The following is a 25,854-nucleotide window of genomic DNA, read 5'->3' on the forward strand; positions in this document are numbered from 1 at the left end:
CTAGGATCTTTTACTCCTCGACCTTTACTCTGGGACTCTGAACTCTCTTCTACTCGGGTTAAATGAATTTACTAACTCTGACACTAGGATCCCGTTACGACATTCACCCCAAAGTTGGATAAGCCCTAGTTATTCTTTAGAATTGTATTTGAACATTATCCACATTGTCATTTGACTTCTGTGAAAACATCTGTGTTTTCAGATGGAACCCACGAGGCAGGTCGTGCGCCACACGACGGCCATTGGTGCCTCAGGGTCACCTGCTGTGTTGGTTGAGATGATGACCTATCTGGGTTATCGCTGGCACCCTGAGTACACCGTCTATGAGGAGTATCAGGACTTCAACCAGGAGCAGTACCGTGCCATCGTCCACCTCTACTCTCGGGAGTATGACTCCACTACCGTGCTGCACACTGCTCATGGTGTTGGAGTGACTATCGATATGGCGGTCCACGATGCTGCTTATGCTGCTCTGACACGTCTCCGTGGAGAGTATCAGGAGTTGGATACCTCCCCCTTCAGGCACATTGCTATCGCATCCGATGTTGGTGCGGAGGGTTACTACACTGCTGCCTACTCCACTGTCACCCGAGAGCCCTTCTACCATCAGAACCTAGTTCTGCATGCTGATGGGCTGGATCGAGCTAACCGAGCTCTTCGCCACGAGTTGTACACCACTCGTCAGCACCTCTACCGTGCTCTGACACTGTTGCACCCCTCTGTCCGCTCTGGTGATCTGTCGCGTTCTGCGATCTACCCTGCCCGGACCGTGATGCCCCAGGGCGTCGGCTGGCCAGAGGTGGGAGGCTACTCTCCCGCACTTGGTCCTCTTCTGCCACTTGAGCGTCAGGTTCTGCACCAGAGTACCCGCGGACCCCAGGTTGCCGACGTGGTGTACCCGATGCCACACTACCAGCTTTCAGGCTACAGCTACCTCCGCAGTACCGCGTGGGACTGATGTAGACTTGCTTGTTAGTGTTAGATGCATTCGTCGCGAGCCTGCGTGCCGCCTGTGATGTCTTAGTCTATGTACCAGACTCTGTGTAACGAACTCCATGCATGATCTCTTTTGTAAGATATGCCGACTACTATGTAGTATCTATCGTGCTGCTTTCGTTGTGCATGTTTCATCATGAATGATTCTCGTCTTTGCACATTTCTCAATACTGAACTACCCCTGTTATATATTAGCAGGATGGTTAGACCAGGTGGTCGTGGTCGTGGTGGCAACGCCCCACCACCGCCTGAGTACATGGCTGGGATGATGCAACAGTTTGAACTGAATCGTCAGTTCATGGAGAATATTATGGCTCAGTTTCCTCGCCCCAATATGAACCAGCAGCCAACCCAAGTGACCCTGCAGGATTTCATGCGCCTGAACCCAAATGTGTACCGCAGCTCAACTCAGCCTCTGGATGCTGATGACTGGCTCCGTGACATCACCTATGAGATGGAGTCTGCTGATGTAGCCCCTGCCAGCTATGTCACCTTTGCTTCCTTCTTCCTGAAAGGACCCGCAGCTCAATGGTGGGATAGCCACAGGCGTACTCTGCCAGCTGGAACAATCATCACCTGGCCAGACTTCCAAGCTGCCTTCCGTGCTCGCTTCATTCCTCAGGGAGTTATGGACCGGAAGAAGCGTGAGTTCCGCAACCTCACCCAAGGCAATAAAACTGTGGAAGCTTACCAGTGGGAGTTTCTCGACTTGTCCCGCTATGCTGAAGAAGACATCGCAACTGATGCACGCAGACAGGAGAAGTTCCGTGATGGCCTTCAAGCTGACATCAAGCTCGCACTTCTAGTGCACGACTTTGCTGATTTCGCCACTCTGGTGAACAAAGCCATCAACGTCGAAACTGGTCTGCAGGAATACTAGAGCTCTCACAAGCGCAGCCGTGACACGGGCTCATCTTCGGGCCCGTCCTCGCAGAAGCGCAAGATATGGATCCCCAACAGCATGTACCAGCCGGATGCACCTGCCCCAAGGCAGTCCTATGCTGCACCTCGTCTGCCTGCTCCTCCAACTAGGCAGACAAGACTTCCAGCTCCACCACCACAAGCTCCTGTTCCCACTCCCAATAATGGCCTCTGCTACAAGTGTGGTCAGCCAGGTCACCGTGCTAGGGATTGCAATCAAAACCAGAATCAACTGGCCCTCCCAGCAACTGGCCGTGGAAGCAACCAGCCTCGCAACAACAGTGCCAAGTCTTATGGTCGTGTTGATGCCAACCATGTTGATCTCAATGAAGTTCTAGACCAGCCTGCTACCGTGATGGGTACACTCCTCGTAAACTCAGTACCTGCATCTGTTTTATTCGATTCAGGGGCATCGCATTCATTCATGTCAGAAGAGTTTGCATACAAGCATGATGTTAAATGTGAGGAGATGAACGCTTCGGTATTGGTAAAAACCCCCGTGGGACAATGTCAAACCTCACTGGTTGGCATCGATGTCCCCGTGGAAATCGAAGGGCTGGAATTCTATGCCTCTCCCATTATCCTGAAGTCGTCTAACATCGACCTCATTCTGGGAATGGATTGGTTGAAAGCGCATACTGCTTCTATAGTTTGCGCCACTAAGGTCGTCCATCTGCTACACCCTTCTGACGAAATAATAGCTTACCAAGCTCATCTAGTTCAGAACGCCGAGGCACGTCTTTATGCCTTGAATGCGTTGAACGCTGCACCACTCGAGGGCATTGAAAACATTCCCGTCGTTCGTGAATTCCAAGATGTCTTCCCAGAAGAACTTCCAGGGATTCCCCCTGCTAGAGCTGTCGAATTCATCATCGACTTGAAACCCGGCACCACCCCTATAGCCAAACGACCCTATAAGATGCCGCCGCATGAACTCATTGAGCTTAAGGAGGAAATCGACAAATCTCTTGTCAAAGGTTTCATTCGTCCTAGTTGCTCTCCTTGGGGAGCACCTTCTCTCTTTGTTAAGAAAAAGGATGGGACAAACCGATTAGTCCAAGACTACCGTCCTATAAACCAAGCTACCATTCAGAATAAATATCCTCTTCCTCGGATCAATGATCTTTATGATCAACTAGCTGGCTCATCAGTGTTCTCCAAACTCGACTTGAGGTTGGGTTACCACCAGATCCGTGTTCGTGAAGAGGACATCCCAAAAACTGCCTTCGTGACTCGGTATGGATCATACGAGTACACCGTCATGTCATTCGGTTTAACGAATGCTCCAGCCACCTTCTCTCGTCTGATGAATTATATATTCATGGATTACCTCGACAAGTTCGTCGTGGTTTATTTGGACGATATCCTTGTATTTTCCAAGAACAAGGAGGAACATGCTGAACATCTTCGTCTTGTGCTGGGAAAACTTCGAGAGCATCAACTGTATGCTAAGTATTCCAAGTGTGAATTCTGGCTCCCCGAAGTAACCTATCTTGGGCATGTCATCTCCAAGAATGGTATTGCCGTCAACCCTGAACGAGTTCAGGCTATTCTCGATTGGACTCCTCCGAAGAATGTGAAGCAAGTCCGAAGTTTCCTCGGTCTCGCCAGCTATTGCCGTCGATTCGTCGAGAACTTCTCCAAGATTGCCAGGCCCCTGACTAATCTGTTGCATAAGGGTGTCAAGTTTGACTGGACAGACAAGTGTCAGGAAAGTTTCCAGGCGCTCAAAGACAAGTTGACTTCTGCCCCCGTACTTGCTCCACCTGATACTAAGAAGGACTTCGTCATTTACTGCGACGCTTCCCGTCAAGGATTAGGCTGTGTCCTAATGCAGGAGCGCAGAGTGATTGCTTATGCCTCTCGTCAACTGCGCCCTCACGAAGAAAACTACCCAGTTCACGACCTCGAGCTTGCTGCTATCATTCATGCACTGAAGCAGTGGCGACATTACCTTCTCGGTAATCGTTGCGAGATCTTCACCGACCATCAAAGTCTGAAGTATCTGTTTACTCAGCCAGATTTGAACCTACGCCAGCAAAGATGGATGGAAACTGTTGCAGACTTTGACGTGGATATATCATATACCCCCGGCAAGGCTAATGTAATGGCTGATGCCCTGAGCCGCAAGTCTTACTGCAACCACCTCCAGGTCCACAAAGTTCAGCCCTCGCTTGTCGAAGGATTTAGAGGGCTGAACCTCCATATTGTTCCCCCGGGATCACTCGCTCCCCTTCCCGAAGGTTTCCCCAAACAGAACCTCCATGTTGTTCCCAAGGGTTCTCTCAATACCCTGGTTGCGAAACCAGATCTTGTGGACACCATCAAATGGATACAGAAGTGTGACGATGAAGTCCTCAAGATTAAGCGCGACCTCAAAAGAGGAAAGCCCTCATTCTTCACGATCGCCGACGATGGCGCCTTGTATTTCAAAGGCCGCCTAGTGGTACCATGTTCGAAGAAAAACCTGGATAAGACTAAAAGGGTTATGCAAGAAGCCCATGATACGCCTCTGTCCATCCATCCTGGTAGTACAAAGATGTACCAGGATATTCGTCAAAGATTCTGGTGGTCTAATATGAAGCAGGACATTGCTCGTTATGTTGCTGAGTGTGACGTTTGTCGCCGAGTCAAAGCAGAGCATCAAAGGCCTGCTGGAACTCTGCAACCTATCTCTATTCCTGAATGGAAATGGGACCATGTTGAAATGGACTTCGTCACTGGATTTCCCAAATCGCAGAAAGGTAATGATGCTATTCTTGTCGTCATTGACCGGCTTTCCAAAGTTGCCCATTTCCTGGCGGTCAAAGAGACAATCACTGCTAGTCAGCTTGCTACTCTCTACATGGCTAGAATTGTTTCACTTCACGGTATCCCACTGGTTATCAGTTCAGATCGTGGCAGTTTATTCACTTCAAGGTTTTGGGCGAGTTTCCAAGAAGCTATGGGAACTCATCTGTCGTTCAGTACTGCATTTCATCCTCAGTCGCAAGGACAGGTTGAACGTGTCAACCAAGTTCTCGAAGACATGCTTCGAGCTTGTGTAATATCATTCGGCAAGAAATGGGAGGAATCTCTTCCATATGCCGAGTTCTCTTATAATAATAGCTATCAAGCTAGTCTGAAGATGTCCCCCTTCGAAGTGCTATATGGACGAAAGTGTCGAACCCCTCTGAACTGGTCAGAAACTGGGGAACGTCCACTCTTCGGTCCGGATATTATCCAACAGGCCGAAGAACAAGTTCGCATTATTCGCGAGAATCTCAAGACTGCTCAGTCACGTCAGAAAAGTCAGTATGACCGTCATCACCAAGACATGGTCTATCAACCTGGCGAAAAGGCTTATCTTCGAGTTACACCAATGAAGGGTGCACACCGCTTCGGGATCAAAGGAAAGTTAGCTCCCCGCTATATTGGTCCCTTCACTATTCTCGAAAGGCGTGGAAAGGTGGCATATCAACTGGAGCTTCCGCCGAACCTTTCTCAGGTTCACGATGTGTTCCATGTGTCACAACTCCGCCGTTGCTTCAAGGATCCAATCCGAGCGGTGGATCATGAAGAGCTCGAATTGCAATAGGACCTCTCTTATAAAGAGCATCCGGTCCGCATTCTTGACCAAGCTGAACGCCGCACACGTCAGAAGGCGATCAAATTCCTCAAAGTCCAGTGGTCGAATCACTCTGAGGACGAAGCCACCTGGGAACGCGAGGATCGTCTTCGCGATGAATACCCTGCACTGTTTCCTCCTACCTCCTAAATCTCGGGACGAGATTTCTTGTAGTGGAGGAGATTTGTAACGCCCGGATAATCAAGCTACAGTAACCTCTGCTAATGATGCCTCGTCACCACTCTTACTGTTGTAAACCTCGCGATTATTCAATCCCATTCGAATTCAAATTTCAAAATCAAAGCAAACAATAAAAGTTTTTCAAAATTAAAAAAAAAGTGTTCGGGAGATGCCATATTTTACATAGGTCAATATGGTGTAATAAACACAATTTTATAGACTGCCTAAGTATTTTAAAATAAATAAAGACAGAAAAGGAAAATAAATAAAAGAAAAAAAACTAAACTAACAAAAAAAAGAGAAAGCCCCCCCCCCCCCGCTGGGCCAAGTGGCCTAGCTGGCCTCAGCCGACCGAACGGGCCGCCCCCCCCGGCCCAGCCGCCCCCCCCACGCACCCCCCACTCCCTTATCCGATCCCCCTGGATCCCGAAACCCTAGCGCTAACCACTCCCTACTCCCCCCACTCCTCGCTCTCCCTCCCCGATCCAGATCGGGAACGGGGGCGTTCGACTCCGCCCCGCCGCCACTCGACGCCATCGCCTGAAGCCGCCCGCCGGCGACGACCCCCTCCCGCGCGCCCGTGCCACGGCCTCCTCCTCGCCGGAACCCGCCACTGCCCGTCGCCTCGTCCTCTTCGTCTCCTCCTCGCCGAAGACGCGTCCCCGTCCTCCTCCCCAAAGGCTTCACCGCGCCTCGACGCCCCTTCCCTCCAACGGACGGTGAGGACCCCGGTCCTCCTTCCCCCGCCTAGTACCTTACCGCGGCGGCCCTCGCCTCTCGCCTCTGCCGTCCCTATGCATCGTCCGCCGCCCGTGTCGAGAGCACGCGTGACGGCGCTCTCGCCGTTGCTTGCCCCTCCTCGTGTACACGCCTGCCACCCCACGCCCGAGCTCGCGCGCGTCCTGCACCCGCGCTCGCGGCGCCCCCTCCGCCGCATCCCATGCTCCGGCCGCGCTCCCGCACGCCCTGCACGCGCCTGCGCACACGCCTTGCCCCGCGCACTGGCCCGCGTCCGCGCGCCCCCTTCCACGCCAGCGCCTGCAGCTGAGCGTTGCTCGCGCTTCGGCCGCGCCCCCGACTCCTCCTCCTGCGCTCATCCCTGCAGCCCGACGGGCCGCTGCCTCCTCCCCTGCCGCGGCCCCTGCTTTGCTTGCAGCCGCTGCTGTGCTGCTGCCGCGCCTGCTCGCCTCTGCCGCCTCGCGCGGGGCCGTAGCGCGCCCGCTGCTGCCTCCGGCGCCCCCTGCTGCGTCGGCTTCCTCCGCCGGAAACGGCCGGCCGGTGAGCCCCGCCCTGGCCGCCGGCGCCAGTGCCCCCATCGGGGCTCGGTTCGCCCCTCGTTCGGCGCCCGCCCGTAACCGCTAGCGCCAGGGCCCGCTAAGACCCCCCCTGGGCCAATGGCAGGCAGGCCCCACGCCCAGAACAAAAAAAATGTGTGTTATAAAAAAATAATAAAAAAATTAATTAATTAATTAATTAACTTAATTAATCCTAATTTAATTAACCTAATTAACTACTTAACCTAATTAACTACTGTTAATTAACAGTATAGCCAATGACAGGTGGGCCTGCTGTCCAGTTTGACCAAGTCAAACTGCTGACTGGACTAGTCTAGTCATTGACAGGAGGGTCCCACTAGACCCCTTTGACCAGTCAATGGTCCCAGTTGACTGTTGACTGGGGAGTCAACTGGACCCCACCTGTCAGCCCCTTTAGTACATTGTTGTGTACAAGTTGTGGGTACACTTAGCAATTTCACCTTTAATTCTGAAATAATAAATAAATTCAGGAAATTTTAGAAATTGTTTAAAACTTTGAAAAATCATAGAACATAAACCGTAGCTCAGATGGAAAAACTTTGTACATGAAAGTTGCTCAGAACGACGAGACGAATTTGAATACGCAGCCCGTTTATCCGCCACGCATCCCTAGCATAGCGAACACGCAACTTTCCCCCTCTGTTTCATCTGTGCGAAAACGCGAAACACCGGGGATACTCTCCCGGATGTTTCCCCCCCTTCACCGGTATCACCTCATACCGCGATAGGGCACCCCTAGCACTGCTACTTGTCATGTCATGCATCGCTATGCATCTGTTTGCTTAAATATTTATTGTTTCTCCCCCCTCTTCTCTCGCTAGACACCGGGACCGACGCCGCTGCTACCCAGTACGACTACGGAGTTGACGATCCCTCTCTCTTGCCAGAGCAACCAGGCAAGCCCCCCCTTTGATCACCAGATATCGCCTACTCTTCTCTATACTGCTTGCATTAGAGTAGTGTAGCATGTTACTGCTTCCCGTTAATCCTATACTGATGCATAGCCTGTCCTTGCTACTACTGTTGTTACCTTACCTGCAATCCTAATGCTTAGTATAGGATGCTAGTTTTTCATCAGTGGCCCTACATCCTTGTCCGTCTGCCATGCTATACTATCGGGCCGTGATCACTCGGGAGTTGATCACGGGTATATACTATATACTTTATACATGATACATGTGGTGACTAAAGACGGGTCGGCTTGAGGAGCACCCGCGAGTGGATCTTTGAGGCGGAGCGACAGGGCAGGTTCCGACCACCTAGGAGAGGGGTGGGCCTGGCCCTGGTCGACGTTCGCGAATACTTAACACGCTTAACGAGATCTGGATATTTAATCTGAGTCTGGCCATTTGGTCTATACGCACTAACCATCTACGCGGGAGTAGTTATGGGTATCCCGGCGTCGTGGTATCAGCCGAAGCCTTCGTGACGTCAGCGACTGAGTGGCGCGCGCCGGATTGGAACGTAAGCCTGCTCTTGTATTAAGGGGGCTAGTTCTGCTTCCGGCCGCGTACGCAACGTGCAGGTGTGCCAAGGGCGATGGGCCCAGACCCCTGTGCGCTTAGGTTTAGACCGGCGTGCTGACCTCTCTGTTGGTCTAGGTGGGGCTGCGACGTGTTGATCTTCCGAGGCCGGGCATAACCCAGGAAAGTGTGTCCGGCCAAATGGGATCGAGCGTGTTGGGGTATGTGGTGCACCCCTGCAGGGAAGTTAATCTATTCGAATAGCCGTGATCTTCGGTAACAGGACGACTTGGAGTTGTACCTTGACCTTATGACAACTAGAACCGGATACTTAATAAAACACACCCTTCCAAGTGCCAGATACAACCGGTGATCGCTCTCTCACAGGGCGACGAGGGGAGGATCATCGGTTAGGATTATGCTATGCGATGATACTTGGAGGACTTCAGTCTACTCCCTTCTACATGCTGCAAGACGGAGGCTACCAGAAGCGTAGTCTTCGAAAGGATTAGCTATCCCCCTCTTATTCTGGCTTTCTGCAGTTCAGTCCACCGATATGGCCCTTTACACATTTACCCATGCATATGTAGTGTAGCTTCTTGCTTGCGAGTACTTTGGATGAGTACTCACGGTTGCTTTCTCCCTCTTTTCCCCCTATCCCTTCTACCTGATTGTCGCAACCAGATGTTGGAGCCCAGGAGCCAGAAGCCACCTTCAACGACGACTCCTACTGCACCGAGGTGCCTACTACTACGTGATGCCCGCTGACGACGACCAGGAGTAGTTAGGAGGATCCCAGGCAGGAGGCCTGCGCCTCTTTCGATCTGTATCCCAGTTTGTGCTAGCCTTCTTAAGGCAAACTTGTTTAACTTATGTCTGTACTCAGATATTGTTGCTTCCGCTGACTCGTCTATGATCGAGCTCTTGTATTCGAGCCTTCGAGGCCCCTGGCTTGTAATATGATGCTTGTATGACTTATTTTATTTGTAGAGTTGTGTTGTGATATCTTCCCGTGAGTCCCTGATCTTGATCGTACACGTTTGTGTGTATGATTAGTGTACGATTGAATCGGGGGCGTCACAATCTTCATCAACACCTCCATCACCTTTCGCCATCTATATTCAGCGGTCCACTCTTCCGCAACACGTTGTACCCCCTACTTGAACATGGTGCTTTATGCTTCATATTATTACCAATAATGTGTTACCATCCTATGATGTGTGAGTAGATTTTTGTTGTCCTATGGGTAATTTGTGAATTGTTATGATTGGTCTAAATTGCTTGTGGTTATGTTGCTGTCTTTTTGTGCCCATCATATGAGCGCACGTGGATCACGCCATAGAGTTAGTTGTATGTTGATAGGACTATCCATTAGAGGGCAAGAGTGACAGAAGCTTCTTCCTACCATATGGGATTGAAGGGGACCAATATATCTTAATGCCATGGTTGGTTTTTACCTTAATAAACTTTGATGGTTGCAGATTCTTGCTAATAGTTTCAACCATAAGTGCACAAAATTCCAAGTAAGGGACTACATGCTAGCAATGGCCCTTCCGACGCAAAAACTTGCATCGGTCTAGTAACTTAGCCAATTGCTTAGGGACAATTCCGCAAATCCTACCCACACTTTTCCACGCTCGCTATACTAATCTAATTGTACTTTTAGTAAAACAGCACCTAACTTTTATTTTCACGTTCTTTATTATCTTGCAAGGCTATCCCTTTACACCTATAAAGTACTTCTAGTTTTATTACTTGTTTCTAGACAAAGCAAACGTTGGTGTGCGTATAGTTGTATCGATGGTTGATAGAACTCGAGAGAATATTAATTCTACCTTTACCTCCTCGTTGAGTTTCACATTCTTACTTATTGAAAAAGGCTACAAATGATACTCTATACTTATGGGTTATCAGCCCCATAGGACCAGCGTACCAGATCAACAACCGCCACTGATGAAAGACGTGTAGATTGGAAGGATTCAACCTAAAGACACATGAAAGTAGATGAACAAAGACCAGGTCCAAGTAGATCCATCAAAGACAACCACCGAACGAATCCTGCGAGATCCGCCGGAGACACATCTCCACACGCCCTTCAATGATGCAAGATGCATCGCAAAACTGGGGCTAGGCGGCAGAACCTTATTCCATCTTCACAGAGCTGCCGCCATCTCGTATTCCTGAGCAGGACACAAACCCTAACAAAACTAAAAGAAACATCTAAAAACAAAGCCCTCCCGCCGGCAAGGTCAGTATCCACCGTGCCTCCATGACCCTAGGGCCATGGGAGATGAGGTGGACCACGGCGGCGCCAACAGAAGACAAAGGAACCTTAGTATTTTCTGGAGGAAGAGGAGGTGGCTGGGAGTGCGCGCGTACCTAGGTACAATATGGCGTTAAATAAGGAGAAGGTAGAATAAATCTCAATGACATTTGATTGAACACTTGCCGAGCGTGGTGTTCGCCATCGACGACATCAACATGGGGCGGACGATACCTAAGCTGCGGAGGGATTCGGGATGCAATGACGATGAAGCACAAGGTGCCTGAGTGGAGTAGCGGTAGTCCGACAAGAATTGGGCATTAGCCAGTGTGGTGTATGGGTGGCATCGGTCTTGGTGGGTGCAAATGGAGAGCAAGAGGGGAGGAATGGAGTGGGAAGAGGGCTTGGGGAGGGGGATTGTGTTGGCCGAGTGTGTCAGAGTCTGACGTGTCAGTTGTCCAGACTCCTCCAAATATTGCGAGCTTTCTTGTTTTTCTTAAAATGTGTCACGGTAAATGTTTTTCACCGGAATAGCAAACGAGTCTTGAGAAAAGAGTGAGTAAATTACAGCCAAACGAGGCATGTACTAGGACACGAGAATAATGCAGGCACGAGAGCAGTGTACGAAATACACACCGCCTAGGTGTGGCAATAAAACCAAGGACCATGGCTCAACATAACTGGGGCGAGTGCCATAATAGCGAGCTTAACTCCAACCGTTACCGCCCTTCATTTATGCAAACGGAGAAATCCCCATCAATCCACCCCCAAGCTAGATCGACCACGCGTGGTCCCAGTCAAGAAGCCCATATACGTATATACTAGTATAATAAATAAAATTTAAAAATCGCGAGAGAAACAAACACCAACCTACCCACCCCCGCCCCCCGTGCCCCTGTGTAAAAACCGGACAGGTGCACGCGACAGTGGTGGGAAAACCAGCGAAAAAGAAGAAAAAGGACAGAAGAGGGAGAGAGAGAGAGAGCGAGCAGTAGCCACACCATAGTGGTGGAAAGGAAACCAGAGAGAGGGAGGGAGGGAGAGAGAGAGAAGAAACAAAACCCGCCCGATCTCCTCGCCCTCCTCCTACTCCCACTCCGATCGCTCCTGCCCGATTCCCTACCCGATTGCCGCGCGCCTCCTGGTCCCCTCCCGACACCCATGGAGCCTCACCCCGCGGCTGCAGCCGGAGGAGGAGGAGGAGGAGGAGGAGCAGGAGAAGGGGAGGCCGGCCGTGGCGCGGACCCCGACACCGGCCTCGAAGGTAGCAGCACGCTTTCCTCTCTCCCTCTCCCTGTGATTATTTTGCTCGGATCTCCACGTCCGTACGGCGCGCGGATCTACGTGGATTGGTGTAACGGGGCGAATGCGTGGCTTGCAGGGTCGATGTGGAGGATGGGGCTGGCCGGCGACGGCGGCGGGGAGGGGGACGGGGCGCGCCTGCCGGAGCGGCCGGACCAGGCGGACTGCATCTACTACCTCCGGACGGGAGCCTGCGGCTTCGGGGACCGCTGCCGCTACAACCACCCCCGCGATCGCGGCGGCACTGAGGTGACAAAACCTGCTTCCTCTCCCTTTTGCGCGCTCTCCTGATCTCACTCCGCGCGATTGGGTGAGCCCATGTGCGTGCGCGCGTTTGCGTTGGAAGCAGCTTTACGTTACGTATATTTGCCATGTGATCGATGTGGCGACACTGCAATCCACAGAGAGTATCAGATCACACAAATTACCAGTGGTTCGGGTAATGTAGCTCATCTCTAGCTGAATTGCATCTGCCGCTCGTGCAACTGTCCGCGGTGTCTTCCTAGCACTGATCAGGCGGCGGCAGCATGATAGTTTGGACGGTGGCGGTAACTGAACCTAGGCGCCCATTGGATATCCTTTTGGAAGCACAAAGTCATGGATGCTCTGCACAGTGATTCGCTTCTCCGCTCCTGCTATGCCAATCGTTTCACTGTATCAGCAGCTTTAAACTTACTAGTTTGGCTTTTATGGGCTACTAAGTTTACTAGGTGTCACTACATGCATTTTCCCACTTTCCCATTCTCCATTTTATCTATCTTATATCGTACCAATGCCCTGTTGACCATGATAACATAAAGGGTTATACCCCCCACCCCCGTGTTAGTAGTCGCATGTACTTAGATTTCTATATCAAATGCATGGAAAAACGATATACATGTATAACCATCAATCACAGAGGTTTAGAGCTGTCCTCAACAGTTTTATTCTAGATGGTTCAAATGCTTTTTGCTGTATCTGTATATATAAATCTATCTCACAGTTGTAAGTACCTTACATTTGACCCTAGTTTTGGTGGATTAAATGCTTTTTGACTTGCTTAATTTGCCAAAGATACTTCGCGTACTGCTTACCATTAGCACTTAAAGTTGACAATTTGACATTAATAAAGCTGCTTCCATCATGGGATGGTTTTCATAATTGATTTATCATGGCTTCAATACTTGCCATGTTTCTGTTAAGGAGATCTGTTTTCTGGCATGGGCCTAGGATATTGTTGTTCTTTCTACTATACTATTTGGGCCATAATCTTAGTTCAACCTAGAACATAAACAGGCGTTTTATCTCCTCCAGTTGAATTCTAGGAATCATATTTACAGTTTTGCAATAGATGACAAATGGAGTAATCACTGATTCCATTTTTTCAAAAATGTAGTTTGGTGGAGGTGCAAAGAATGCAGTAGCATTGGACTACCCCGAGCGGTTGGGTCAACCAGTATGTGAGGTACATAAATCTAACAGTTTCAGGCTCAAATTTAATTACCTTCCAAAAAAGGAGCATCAGTCACACTCTTGAGCATGCATGCACCAACTCCTGCACACCATCTGCATGCACCCAGTTGGCCACTTACTTGCTGCTCCTTGACTGGCATACAGAGCGAACAACTAAAAATTTAGTAATGTCTGGCGGGTATTCAGCATCCTGCCCATTTTATGTTGTGTCAGATGACTTGTTAACTATTTCGACTTACTCTTTTGTACTTCTTACAGTATTACATGAAGACTGGGACTTGCAAATTTGGTTCCAATTGCAAATATCACCATCCTAAGCAAGATGGTTCTGTGCAGCCTGTAATGTTAAACAGTAATGGATTCCCTCTACGTCCGGTGTGAAAATTCTCTCCAAAAACATTGCTTCTTTAGTGAAATCTTTCGCCTAGTATCTCTATGGAAAATTATTGATACCAACGAAATGCAGGGTGAGAAAGAGTGCTCCTACTACATGAAGACTGGACAATGCAAGTTTGGTTCGACATGTAAATTTCATCATCCAGAATTTGGTGGTGTTCCAGTTACTCCTGGAATTTATCCACCATTGCAGTCGTCAACTGTACCTTCACCTCATCCATACGCTCCTCTTACAAATTGGCAAATGGGGAGGCCGCCTGTAGTCCCTGGATCATATATGCCAGGCTCGTACACTCCAATGATGCTATCGTCTGGAATGATCCCCTTGCAAGGATGGAGCCCTTATCCGGTAACTAACTTGGGTTAACAAAAATAGTTTTGGTTAAGTATCAGGTCTCAAATGCAAAGGGGAATTAAGGGTCATAACTCACATGTCATACCAACTGACTTATTTAAAGATGTAAAGCAATGATTGGTGAATATGTAAAGTGTAGATCAGTGGTGTATGCGATCATAGAAAACAATTAAAGGAAAATGTTACATGTGAATTTCATGCAACAAGATAAGTATTTTCCTCCAAGTAAAAACTCTTCTGTTTGATGCAGGCTTCAGTAAACCCTGTAGCATCAGGTGGAGTACAACAAACTGTTCAAGCTGGACCTATGTATGGCATAGGGCACCATGGATCTTCCTCTACAATTGCTTATGGTGGTCCTTACATGCCTTACTCTTCCTCAACTATACAATCAAGCAATAATCAACAAGAACATGGATTCCCTGAGCGGCCAGGGCAGCCTGAGTGTCAGTATTACATGAGGACAGGAGATTGTAAATTTGGCGCTACATGTAAATATCATCATCCTCGAGATTGGAGTTCACCCAAGTCTAATTATATGTTCAGCCCTTTTTGCCTTCCACTTCGTCCAGTAAGTAACCCGAACACATCTTATGTATGTTGGACTCCCTCTGTAACTTAATATATGATGTTTTTTGACACTGTCATGGACTCTAAAAACGTCTTATAAAAAGCTACAGAGGGAATAGGAACTAGTGCTGCGTGTATATATGATTATTATAATTACCTGGAAGCCAGCTAGAACTTCCATAGTTTCTGGTAATTTGAAACAAACAACTGTGTTGAAGCCTCTTATCTTCAAGAGTCAATCTACCTCAGTGATAATCTTCTCCATCCGGATGAGTCTATCTAGATCTATCTACCAAACCAATAACCCTGAGGAGTGGCATTTCACCTATTAAAGATGTGGGCTAGGTGGACCTTCAATATCGTCAGGAAATCTAGTCATGAATTGAGAACATTTGTGGTCCATAAGCAGTGATTTGATTGCATATGAATTTATAATAGAATCTCAAGGAGATAAATGACCTTTTAGTGCAAAGTAAATATGTTAGAGAGGCGTTGCATGTTCCATGGCTGAGTATGAGGCACTCTAAATCTCATGCCACCGCCCCTTAGCATGCTTAAGACATACTCCCTCCGTCTGAAAAAGCTTGTCCCTCAAATGGATGTATTTAGCACCAAGTTAGTGCTAGATACATCCATTTGAGGAACAAGCTTGGGACAAGCTTTTTCGGACAGAGGGAGTATTTGGTTACCTGACCACACAATTGCTTTGTGACTTGCTTAGCTTAAAGGTCGTAAATATTTATTTTTTGTTTTTGAAAATATCAGAAGACTTGGTTGGAACTTTAACCTATCAAAGAAGATGCTTGGTTGAGCATATCTCCTGAGTTGTGAAGCTGTTCGTAAAATTTATCATAATTGAATGAAGCTCTCATGAAGTCACGATAGTTCGAAAAATGTCTCCCAGTTGGTGGTTCCACAAATCATAAGTTGTTCAGAACTCACGAGGTTGTTTAGTTTGTACTTAGAAGAATACATCCCATTTCCTGATCATATGGCATGCACTCAAACCCATTCTTGAGTCGCAATTCTCAAGTGCTTATAAGTAGCTGTCTTGGGTTACTCAGGTTGGAAGTACATTACTTTGTCGACAATTTACTACCGATCAACCTTTTGAGTCTCACCCGGCATTTTTCTTAGAAAACTGAATATACTTGTGATAAAAGTTGTCGATTAGTCAGTCTTTCCTGTCAACTAAATTCTTGCATACTATATTAGGAGAGCCTGGGTAGTTCATGAGACAGATATGGTAGCATAGTGGGGTGTATATTCGTTAGTCATCAGCTAAGATTTTTGGTCAATGAAAACCATCAAATATTTTTCATGTGGCCAAGATCCTCATTGTTTAGACCCAGATCAATCAGTCCATTCAACTTGGTTGACCGAGCCTCACATTGACCAGATGGCTGTCAAGATCTTCAAAATTTGTGGAGATGCCGTGTAATCCAGCATATGATAGTGGAAAAAAGTAATATTCTCCAAATTTCTTAGCCAGTCAAGTTTCTTCAATGGAATAAACACCTTATGCTACCTTTGAATTTATATATTCCAACCAGGAGTTGTTCTAGCCTTTTTTTTTCCTGTTTTTGTATGAGTGGCCAGTCCATCTTCTGTTATGACCGGCCAGGTCTATGGCCGAAGGAGGCCCAACAGGCAGGCTTAGGCCCGCAAGTTATCTTAGTTTTTATTTTCAGATTATGCAAGATATCTTAGGTTAATTCTTATACAAGTTATCTTAGGTTAATTCTTCTGCAAGTTATCTAGGATATAAATATAGGTTGTAAGACTCTTTTTGGAATTAAGCAATAAGACTTTCTATTGCCCGGCTCCCAGAGGAGCCGGAAACCCTAAACCCTAGCCGCCTCCTTCTCTCGCCGCCGCCGCACCGCGCCAGGACGGCGCCCCGCCGCCGGCCGCCGCGCTCAAGCCCTCGCCCTTCCCCCTCCTTCCCCTACTGTCTCCGACCAAGACCTGGCAGAACCCTAGCCGCTAACACCTTGGTATCAGGTACCCGGGTTTCGACCATGTCTTCCCCGCCAATCCCACCACCGCCGCCACCGCTGCCCCACGCCTCCCCCACCGCCGCTGCCACCGATTCCTCCACTACCGCCGCCGCGTCGACGGGCACTACGGCCTCCCTGTCGGCGCCGCTCTCCTCCGCCCCCGGCACCACGCCGAGCCAGGGCCAGCCGCAGCTTCCCATCCAGCCATCGCCGCAGCTTCCCATCCAGCAGCCATCGCCGCCGCCTTCCCCCCCGCCGCCGCAGTTCACACCAGAAGCTATGGCCGGCGTGCTCAATGACCTAGTCGTGGCGGTCCAGGGCATCCGTCTCTACTTGGCCAGCCCATACGGGCCGCCCCCACCGCTCCACCAGACCGCGGCCACGGGCCAGCAGGCGCTGCCGTGGTACCCCGTACCGGCGGCTCTCACCGGCGGCTACCCGGCGCTTCCCGCTCCGATGGCTTCGACGACGCCCTGGCCACAATGGCCGACGCCGTTCACGGCGCCAACCGCACCATCCGCCTCCGCCCAGGGACCGCAGTGGCCGACCTGGACTCCACCATCCGCGCCACCCTCCACCGCGCCGTCCCTCCCGGCGGCCACGGCGCGCTCTCCACCACCGCCACCGCCCAACCCTGGGCCGGGCGGGTCCTCGCCGAGCGGCCTCCCTATCCAGGAGGTCCGCTTTCCTTCATCGCCATCGCCGCTGCCCGACTGGCTCCACGGGCCGCCGTCGGCTCCCATGGAGGCCCGGCCCTCGTCAGGGTCCCCGTGGCAGCCCGAGGCGTCGGGCGTCCCAGGGCAGTACGCCGGGCCGTCTACCCTGGACCGGGCGCCGTCCTCCGCCCTCCGCACCGCCGAGGCCGTGGCCCCGGGCACCCCACACCAGCAGCCGCCCCGGTTCGCCAAAATTGACTTCGCCACGTACGACGGTTCCGAAGACCCGCTTAACTGGCTAAACCAATGTGACCAGTTCTTCCGTGGACAGCGCACGCCCGCGTCCGAGCGCACGTGGCTGGCTTCCTACCATCTTTGCGGGGCCGCCCAGACCTGGTACTACGCCCTCGAGCAGGACGAGGGCGGCATGCCACCGTGGGATCGCTTCCGCGAGCTCTGTCTTCTTCGGTTCGGGCCACCGGTACGCGGGAGCCGCTTGGCCGAGTTGGGCCGCCTACCATTCACCTCCACAGTGCAGGATTTCGCCGATCGCTTCCAGGCTCTAGCGTGCCACGCGCCTGGTGTGACAGCCTTACAGCAGGCGGAGCTCTTCGTCGGCGGCCTTCCCGACCACATCCGCGTGGACGTTGAGATGAAGGGACCACAAGACCTTCAGACGGCCATGTACTACACGCGGGCGTTCGAGCAGCGTGCCCAGGCTTTGACGTCGCCACGGCCATCCGCGCCGCGTGGGGGCCGCCAGCCTCCCCGCCCGCCTCCGGCAGCACCGGCGTCCTCTACCACCGCCCCGGCCGCTACCCCAGCCCCGACACGGCCGTTCCGGCGCCTCACTCAGGCGGAGCAGCTGGAACGCAGGTGCCTGGGCCTGTGCTTCAACTGCGATGCGCCATATGCGCCGGGCCATGTTTGTCCGCGCCTTTTCTACCTGGAGACGACGGACGAGATCGAGGATGACACCCCGGAGGCCGACCTCGGCGCCCCGACTCTTGCGGAGCCCGCAGCGGCACCTGCACCGGGCCCGGCTACCGCCTTCGTGGTGTCCCTTCATGCGCTGGCCGGCATCCGTGATGAACGAACGATGCTTTTACCGGTCATGATCCATGGCGAGCGCCTGGTGGCCCTCCTGGACACAGGTTCCACGCATAATTTCCTGCCAGAGGCCACCATGCGGCGTCTTGCGCTCCAGCCGGCCGGAGGAGAGCAGTTACGGGTCATGGTCGCGAATGGCGACCGTCTACGCTGCCATGGGCTCGCCCGCGACGTGCCCATCACTATCGGCGACGAGCACTTCACCATCACATGCGCCGGCATCGATTTGGGCTGCTTCGACTTTATCCTCGGCGTCGACTTCTTGCGCATGTTGGGTCCTATCCTTTGGGACTTTGACGCGCTAACGATGACCTTCTGGCGTTTGGGTCGTCGCATTCGGTGGGAGGGCATTCGGGGGGCCGCACCCGCGCCCCCTCTTCAGCTGGCCACGGCGACCACGGAGGCCGAGCATCCGCTCTTGGACGGGCTCCTGCAGCAGCACCGGGATCTCTTTGAGGAGCCGCAGGGTCTGCCACCGGCCCGGATCTACGACCACCGTATTCACCTCCTTCCGGGATCGGCCCCTGTGGCCGTGCGGCCTTACTGGTATCCACAGCTGTAGAAGGACGAGTTGGAGCGACAGTGTGCACTCATGCTTGCCGCCGGCATCATCCGCATCTCCACGTCCCCGTTTACAGCACCGGTCCTCCTCGTGCGTAAGTCGGATGGCACGTGGCGTTTCTGCATTGACTACCGTGCCCTTAATGCTCTCACATTGAAGGACAAGTTTCCTATTCTGGTTGTCGATGAGCTTCTCGACGAGTTGCACGGGGCACGCTTCTTCACCAAGCTGGACCTTCGATCAGGGTATCATCAGGTGCGCATGCATCCAGACGACATCGCCAAGACGGCGTTTCGGACTCATCACGGCCACTTCGAGTTCTTGGTGATGCCCTTTGGCCTCTCCAACGCCCCGGCGACGTTTCAGGCCTTGATGAACGATGTCCTTCGGCCCTACTTACGCCGGTTTGTGCTCGTTTTCTTTGATGACATTCTTATCTACAACGCCTCTTGGGCAGAGCACCTCCAGCATGTGGCCATCGTCTTCAACGAGCTTCGGGCGCATCATCTTCATCTTAAGCGCTCGAAGTGCTCGTTCGGGACGCCGTCGGTCGCTTACCTCGGCCACGTCATCTCGGCCAAGGGAGTGGCCATGGATGCCGACAAGGTCGCGGCCGTCGCCGCCTGGCCGATTCCGCAGTCTCCGCGTGCTCTTCGCGGGTTTCTTGGCCTCGCGGGGTACTACCGGAAGTTCATCCGGGAGTTTGGCCTCATCGCGGCCCCACTCACGCGTCTCCTCCGGCGCGACGCCTTCTCTTGGGACGAGGAGGCCACTTCAGCCTTCGAGGCCCTCAAGGGGGCCCTCACGACGGGACCCGTACTGCAGATGCCGGATTTTGACCTTCCCTTCACCGTCAACTGCGACGCTTCCGGTGCGGGGTTCGGTGCGGTCCTACACCAGGGCGAGGGACCCCTCGCTTTCTTCAGTCACCCATTTGCCGCACATCATCTTAAGTTGGCGGCGTATGAGCGTGAGCTCATTGGGTTGGTGCAGGCCGTACGCCATTGGCGGCCCTATCTTTGGGGTCGCTCTTTCCGGATCCGCACGGATCATTACAGCCTCAAGTTCATGCTAGATCAGAGGCTCTCGACGGTGCCCCAGCACCAATGGATCAGTAAACTCTTTGGCTTTGACTTCACCGTCGAGTACCGTCCGGGTCGCCTTAACACCGTCGCCGACGCCCTGTCTCGGCGTGATGCCGATGTGGACGACGGTGCGGCGGAGGGGGCGGCCTTCTGCATCATCACCGGGCCCTCCTTCGCCCTCTACGACGACATCCGCCGGGCGACTGCTGCTGTGGCCGATTCCCTCCTCCTACAACAGCAGCTGGCGGTGGGTGAGCTGGAGGAACCGTGGCGCCTTGCCGATGGCCTGCTTCTCCATGGGCGCCGGGTCTTCGTTCCGGCGCACGACGATCTTCGCCAGCAGGTGCTGCGCCTCGCTCACTCGGCGGGCCATGAGGGAGTGCAGAAGACGCTCCATCGTCTCTGCGCCGACTATTACATTCCCGGTGATCGTGCCTTGGTCCGTGACTGGGTACGGTCGTGTGTGACGTGCCAGCGCAACAAGACGGAGACTCTACGGCCGGCTGGCATGCTGCAACCCTTGGAGGTCCCTACTCAGGTTTGGGCGGACATCTCCATGGACTTCATCGAGGGCCTTCCCAAGGTGGGCGGCAAGTCTGTCATTCTCACGGTGGTCGACCGCTTCTCCAAGTATGCTCATTTCATACCGCTCGGCCATCCATATTCAGCGGCATCGGTTGCCCGGGCCTTCTTCGATGGCATTGTCCGTCTCCACGGGTTCCCTTCTTCGATCGTCAGTGATCGGGACCCCGTGTTCACGGGACACATGTGGCGTGACCTTTTCCGGCTGGCGGGCGTGAAGCTACGCCTCAGCACAGCCTTCCACCCTCAGACGGACGGCCAGTCTGAGATCGTTAACAAGGTGATTGCCATGTATTTGCGCTGTGTTACAGGTGATCGCCCTCGTGCATGGGTGGATTGGCTCTCGTGGGCAGGGTACTGCTACAACACCTCTTATCACTCTGCCCTGCGAGCTACGCCCTTTGAGGTGGTGTATGGCCGGCCACCCCCGCCGATCCTGCCGGTTGATCCGGCCTCGGCGCGGACCGAGGTAGCCGGGGCCCTTCTGAGAAGTCGTGATGAGATGATCGCGGAGATCCAGCAACGACTCCTGCAGGCCCAGCAGTTGGCCAAACGTTACTATGATGGCCACCATCGCGAGGCGGAGTACGTGGTGGGTGATTGGGTCTGGCTGCGTCTACTTCACCGCTCTACGCAGTCCTTGGACCCCCGCGCGAGGAAGAAGCTCGGTCCTCGCTATGCCGGTCCCTTTGCGATCCTGGAACGCATTGGAAAAGTGGCTTACCGTCTGCAGCTTCCGGCAGGTGCCCGGATCCATGATGTCTTCCATGTCGGGCTGCTCAAGCCATTCCGCGGGGAGCCACCTGCGGCACCGCCGGCTCTTCCACCGGTCACGGACGGGCGTCTCCTTCCTGAACCAGAGAAGGCGTTGCAGGCTCAGCTGCGCCGAGGCTCCTGGTATGTGTTGATCCGGTGGACTGGACTACCAGAGGAGGATGCTACTTGGGAGCAGCGCGAGGAGTTCCTCCAGCACTACCCCGACTTTCAGCTCGAGGACGAGCTGTTTGCGCAGGCGGGGAGAGATGTTATGACCGGCCAGGTCTATGGCCGAAGGAGGCCCAACAGGCAGGCTTAGGCCTGCAAGTTATCTTAGTTTTTATTTTCAGATTATGCAAGATATCTTAGGTTAATTCTTATACAAGTTATCTTAGGTTAATTCTTCTGCAAGTTATCTAGGATATAAATATAGGTTGTAAGACTCTTTTTGGAATTAAGCAATAAGACTATTTCTATTGCCCGGCTCCCAGAGGAGCCGGAAACCCTAAACCCTAGCCGCCTCCTTCTCTCGCCGCCGCCGCACCGCGCCAGGACGGCGCCCCGCCGCCGGCCGCCGCGCTCAAGCCCTCGCCCTTCCCCCTCCTTCCCCTACTGTCTCCGACCAAGACCGGGCAGAACCCTAGCCGCTAACAGTATGAGTGTTAGTTTCCATCAGTTCAGGATCTGTGAAGGTGCGCATTGATAGGTCTACCAATGGAAACGAGCTTTCAATTGCCCATTCCTCTACCTTAAGTATTCCATTCTGAGATAAAGCTGAAGAATAATCGAATAACTTGGTCTTGGGTTCATTGCCATATAGTATACATACTTGCAGTAGTAAGATAGTAGTTCTTTATAATGCAGTATCTTAGGAGTACACTGCTGTGTAGTATGATATGGGTTATTTAACATTATGTCCTAAATAATGGAAATATTTATTAGAAAGATGTGATTAATATGTGAACTTGTATATTTGCAAATGGGTGTAACTACTAGAAAATATAGAGCAAGTAATGGGCTAGATTTTTTTGTACATCATATCATCATTGCGTGCACCAGCAGCCATGAAGGGATGGAAGATATTAACACTTCATATCTCCGTGCCTATCATTTATGTGTATTTACTATGGGTACTGTGTAAACATTGATATTATGTCTCTTAAAATAATTTCCTTGCCATAAGGTAAACATTATTCCATGTTTTGTCTTTAAAATATCTCTTGAGGCATGCCAAGATCAAGAAGTGCATGCTTCAGTACTGTATCAAGTATTGACTATTCGAAATAGTATTTAATATAGACCTGTCTACTATGGTGTCCTGTTGTAGTGAAATGCTGATATATTAAAACTCATTGACTCTCGCAAACTATGTTATTGTTTGAGTATTAGTTTCGTAAAACAAAAACATAATCAACTTTCTCTGAATAAAATCAAGACAAATGCTTTTCGAGAAAGAAATGTAGGATCTTCAATCTTTGTAGCAGTGGTTGAGGTGCAAGAAGTGTCCCCATCTGGCATTTGCTTGCCGATGATGTTTGCTCTTTCTAATTCTAGTCACCAGCTCAACAAAGCGAAAAACTTTAGGTCCTAATTAATTGAACTTTGCATAGCTTAAGTGTAAAGTGTCCCATCTATCATGGAATTGTCCATTGATAACAAAATTCTTTGTCCACAAGGTTACATGAGGTGTCCAAGGATCTTAGATGATCTCCTAGATCAGTGTGATATCCTTTCTTTTAATTGAAAACTGTAGGGGAGGCCCCGAATCAGTGTGGTATCCTGGATTATTATGCAATATGCACAAGGTTTTCAGCTCTCTGAATTCTCTGTTAGGCATGACGCATGCATTGTCTGGAATATAACATGGGCATAAATCATGTGGGATGCTATATTTGTTTTAATATGGTAGAAAAAGTGTAGTGGCCTTATAGACTGCCTATGTAAGTATGTATTTATAGTTTCTTTGAAGTATATGCAGTTTCTTACGAGGCTTCTTTTATCATCTCAATTTTCAGGGTGCTCAGCCTTGTTCATACTATGCCCAAAATGGGTATTGTAGATATGGAGTTGCATGCAAGTATGATCACCCGATGGGTACGCTTGGCTACAGTTCATCTCCTTTTCCCCTGTCTGACGTGCCAATTGCTCCCTATCCTCTTGGCTTCTCTATTGCCACATTGGCTCCATCTTCATCTTCCCAAGATCTAAGGCCAGAATATATTTCAGCTAAAGACCCATCAGTCAACCAAGTAGGATCGCCAGTGGCAGCATCTGAGCCGTCTGGATCAATTTTGCCAAAAGGGGTTTTCCCGCCAGACACGGTAATGCGTGCTCAGACTAATACGACAACTGGTGGTAGTTCAAGCTCTGGTGGTGGTCGCTGATTTTTCTGAGCTGAGTCGAGAGATCTCTTATCTCTCAGAACAATTTTCCAATCATTTGACACAGGTAGATTTGAACCTTCCATGATTTCCCCCCATGTATAATAACATTGCAGTGCTATTGCTAATCTTTCTATCTTATTGTGTTGAAATCAGTTCTGATAGGCCCCTCCGATGTGAATAAAAAGCCGTGGCCTCTGTAGAGAAGGCTCGGCGAGGGTGGTTTTCTCTGCCACCTCAATAAAAAAGCATTGATAGGTTACAAGCAAGCTCGATTCACTTGCAACTTTTTGCGCTCTTCTGTTCATCTCTGAGACTGGAAAAGGAAGGTTTTTGGATATCAGGTTCGATATCTCGCAATCGGTGTGGATACTCATATCCATTCCCTTGGTAAATAAATTCTTGGGCAAGGAAATCACCACATGAAGAAATTACTGGGTTTTGGTCCTAGCCTTCCCAAGTCATTTTCTTTTTGTTCTGTATATTGTCATATATATTATATTATATATATCATCAACAGACTTGAGACTTAAAACTGCATAAGTACATATATATAGGAGCAAGGCACATTGTAATGAACACTGAACGTTTATATAATAAAGTATCGCTGTCAAACCTTATCCAGTTTCAGACTACCGGTGTCTATTTCTTTGCTAGTACATGCTACCGCTTCGAACTAACAGTTATTGCAAGTGGCTGGCACTAGTTGTACTTTTAAATCATTTGATGCACGCATCACGTCTACATTATGTTCCATTTTTCTATCAAATAACGATGCTAGTTTCATTTTAGTTATTAAATATACGAAACTATTGGTCATTCATTATTGAGGAATGAGCCCGATGGGTGTTCCACACGCTTGTAAAAAAAAGGTGCCATTGGATGCTCCATTACCCCGTGGATAAACAACCACTCGTTGGCGTCTTAAAAAAAACTATTGGCATCTTCTCTGATGAATAGCTGAGCGCATGCTCGACTTTGTTGGAGATACTGGAAGGAAGACTGTCAAGTGCCAAAATTTCAGCATGTAACCAAAACCGATATAGCCATTGTTAGGATATTTTGACACACTAAAGTTAAGCACCGACTACTCATTCACCATGGATCTTTTGATCATGTCACAGGTTGGGGAAAAAGACTAGATATGAGGTTTGACAATAAAGACGTAGTGGTTTAACCTAGAGTCAGACCCTCAGATGAGTTATAGCCCTAAATTTAGAGAGTATAAAGAATGAGTTTTGCTTAGACCCCTACCCACCCCTCATTTAAAAAGTTTACACAAATCTTGAATTTACTTAGCCTGTAAATCAAACGCATTGAATACATTAATCTGGATACAAAAGATTATCAGTTTTGCTAGAACTCATCTAGATGAGATTTAATTTGGTTTCATTCACCTTTTATAGCCATTGGATGTGGTGCTATAAGATGTGTGTGTGCTGACGTGGGTTATATCCGTTCTTATTTTCCAGGTGAATGAGACCAAATTACGTCTTATCTAGATGAGTTCTAGGTACTCCCAAAGATTATATTATCCTTTTTAATTGGAGGGGTAACTCCTAATCTCCATCTTTAATTTGTATCAAAACTGTAAACTTTTTCTTCGATCAACCTGAACCAGATAGAATCTGAATCTCTGTGCTTTATTGTGTTATCTCTGGATCGTAGATAGCACACACAATAACAAATGAATATCAAGATACATATCATTTATTACAACTCGATGAGTTTAGAGTTTAAATTATACAACTTGCACAACTCATGGTCGGCTCATAACACATCAGAAACATAAATAAAAATAGCTTTAAGGCCACTTCCAATGCATAGGTGCTTAGATAAGGTGCTAAGTATATTAAAAAGTTTAGCTACTAATGTCCATAATGTTGGGGAATGCAGTAATT

At 50.3% G+C, this 25,854-nt stretch overlaps 2 protein-coding genes across 3 annotated transcripts; both read left to right on the forward strand.

The window, feature by feature from the left end:
- The first annotated feature begins 11,702 nt into the window (after window positions 1-11,702).
- Window positions 11,703-24,583, forward strand: LOC125543569 (zinc finger CCCH domain-containing protein 6). Of its 2 annotated transcripts, XM_048706942.2 has the most exons (9): window positions 11,703-12,010; window positions 12,128-12,297; window positions 13,424-13,492; window positions 13,759-13,875; window positions 13,967-14,245; window positions 14,502-14,822; window positions 23,588-23,666; window positions 23,799-24,020; window positions 24,110-24,583. In XM_048706942.2, exons 1-8 carry the CDS (start codon window positions 11,908-11,910, stop codon window positions 23,954-23,956), a joined length of 1,296 nt encoding a protein of 431 aa, XP_048562899.1. In that variant the 5' UTR covers window positions 11,703-11,907; the 3' UTR covers window positions 23,957-24,020; window positions 24,110-24,583. The 2 variants fall into 2 exon arrangements, with proteins under 2 accessions (XP_048562899.1, XP_048562898.1); XM_048706941.2 differs by having other exon boundaries at window positions 11,705-12,010; window positions 23,588-24,020.
- On the forward strand, window positions 16,843-19,149 carry LOC147979206 (uncharacterized). The gene has a single exon (XM_087546796.1). It carries the CDS (start codon window positions 16,843-16,845, stop codon window positions 19,147-19,149), a length of 2,307 nt encoding a protein of 768 aa, XP_087402922.1.
- Window positions 24,584-25,854: the final 1,271 nt, after the last annotated feature.

The sequence above is a fragment of the Triticum urartu genome, chromosome 3A (genome assembly GCF_056163025.1).
Source record: "Triticum urartu cultivar PI428250 chromosome 3A, HENAU_Tu73, whole genome shotgun sequence".
Lineage (NCBI taxonomy): Eukaryota > Viridiplantae > Streptophyta > Magnoliopsida > Poales > Poaceae > Triticum > Triticum urartu.

Bases quoted from the DNA above. Each gene is read 5' to 3' on its own strand.
- LOC125543569 (XM_048706941.2), top strand. From the start codon at position 11,908: ATGGAGCCTCACCCCGCGGCTGCAGCCGGAGGAGGAGGAGGAGGAGGA. The intron at 13,876-13,966 runs GTGTGAAAATTC...AACGAAATGCAG, and splicing joins ATGGATTCCCTCTACGTCCG to GGTGAGAAAGAGTGCTCCTA. The intron at 14,246-14,501 runs GTAACTAACTTG...TGTTTGATGCAG, and splicing joins AAGGATGGAGCCCTTATCCG to GCTTCAGTAAACCCTGTAGC.
- LOC147979206 (XM_087546796.1), top strand. From the start codon at position 16,843: ATGTCTTCCCCGCCAATCCCACCACCGCCGCCACCGCTGCCCCACGCC.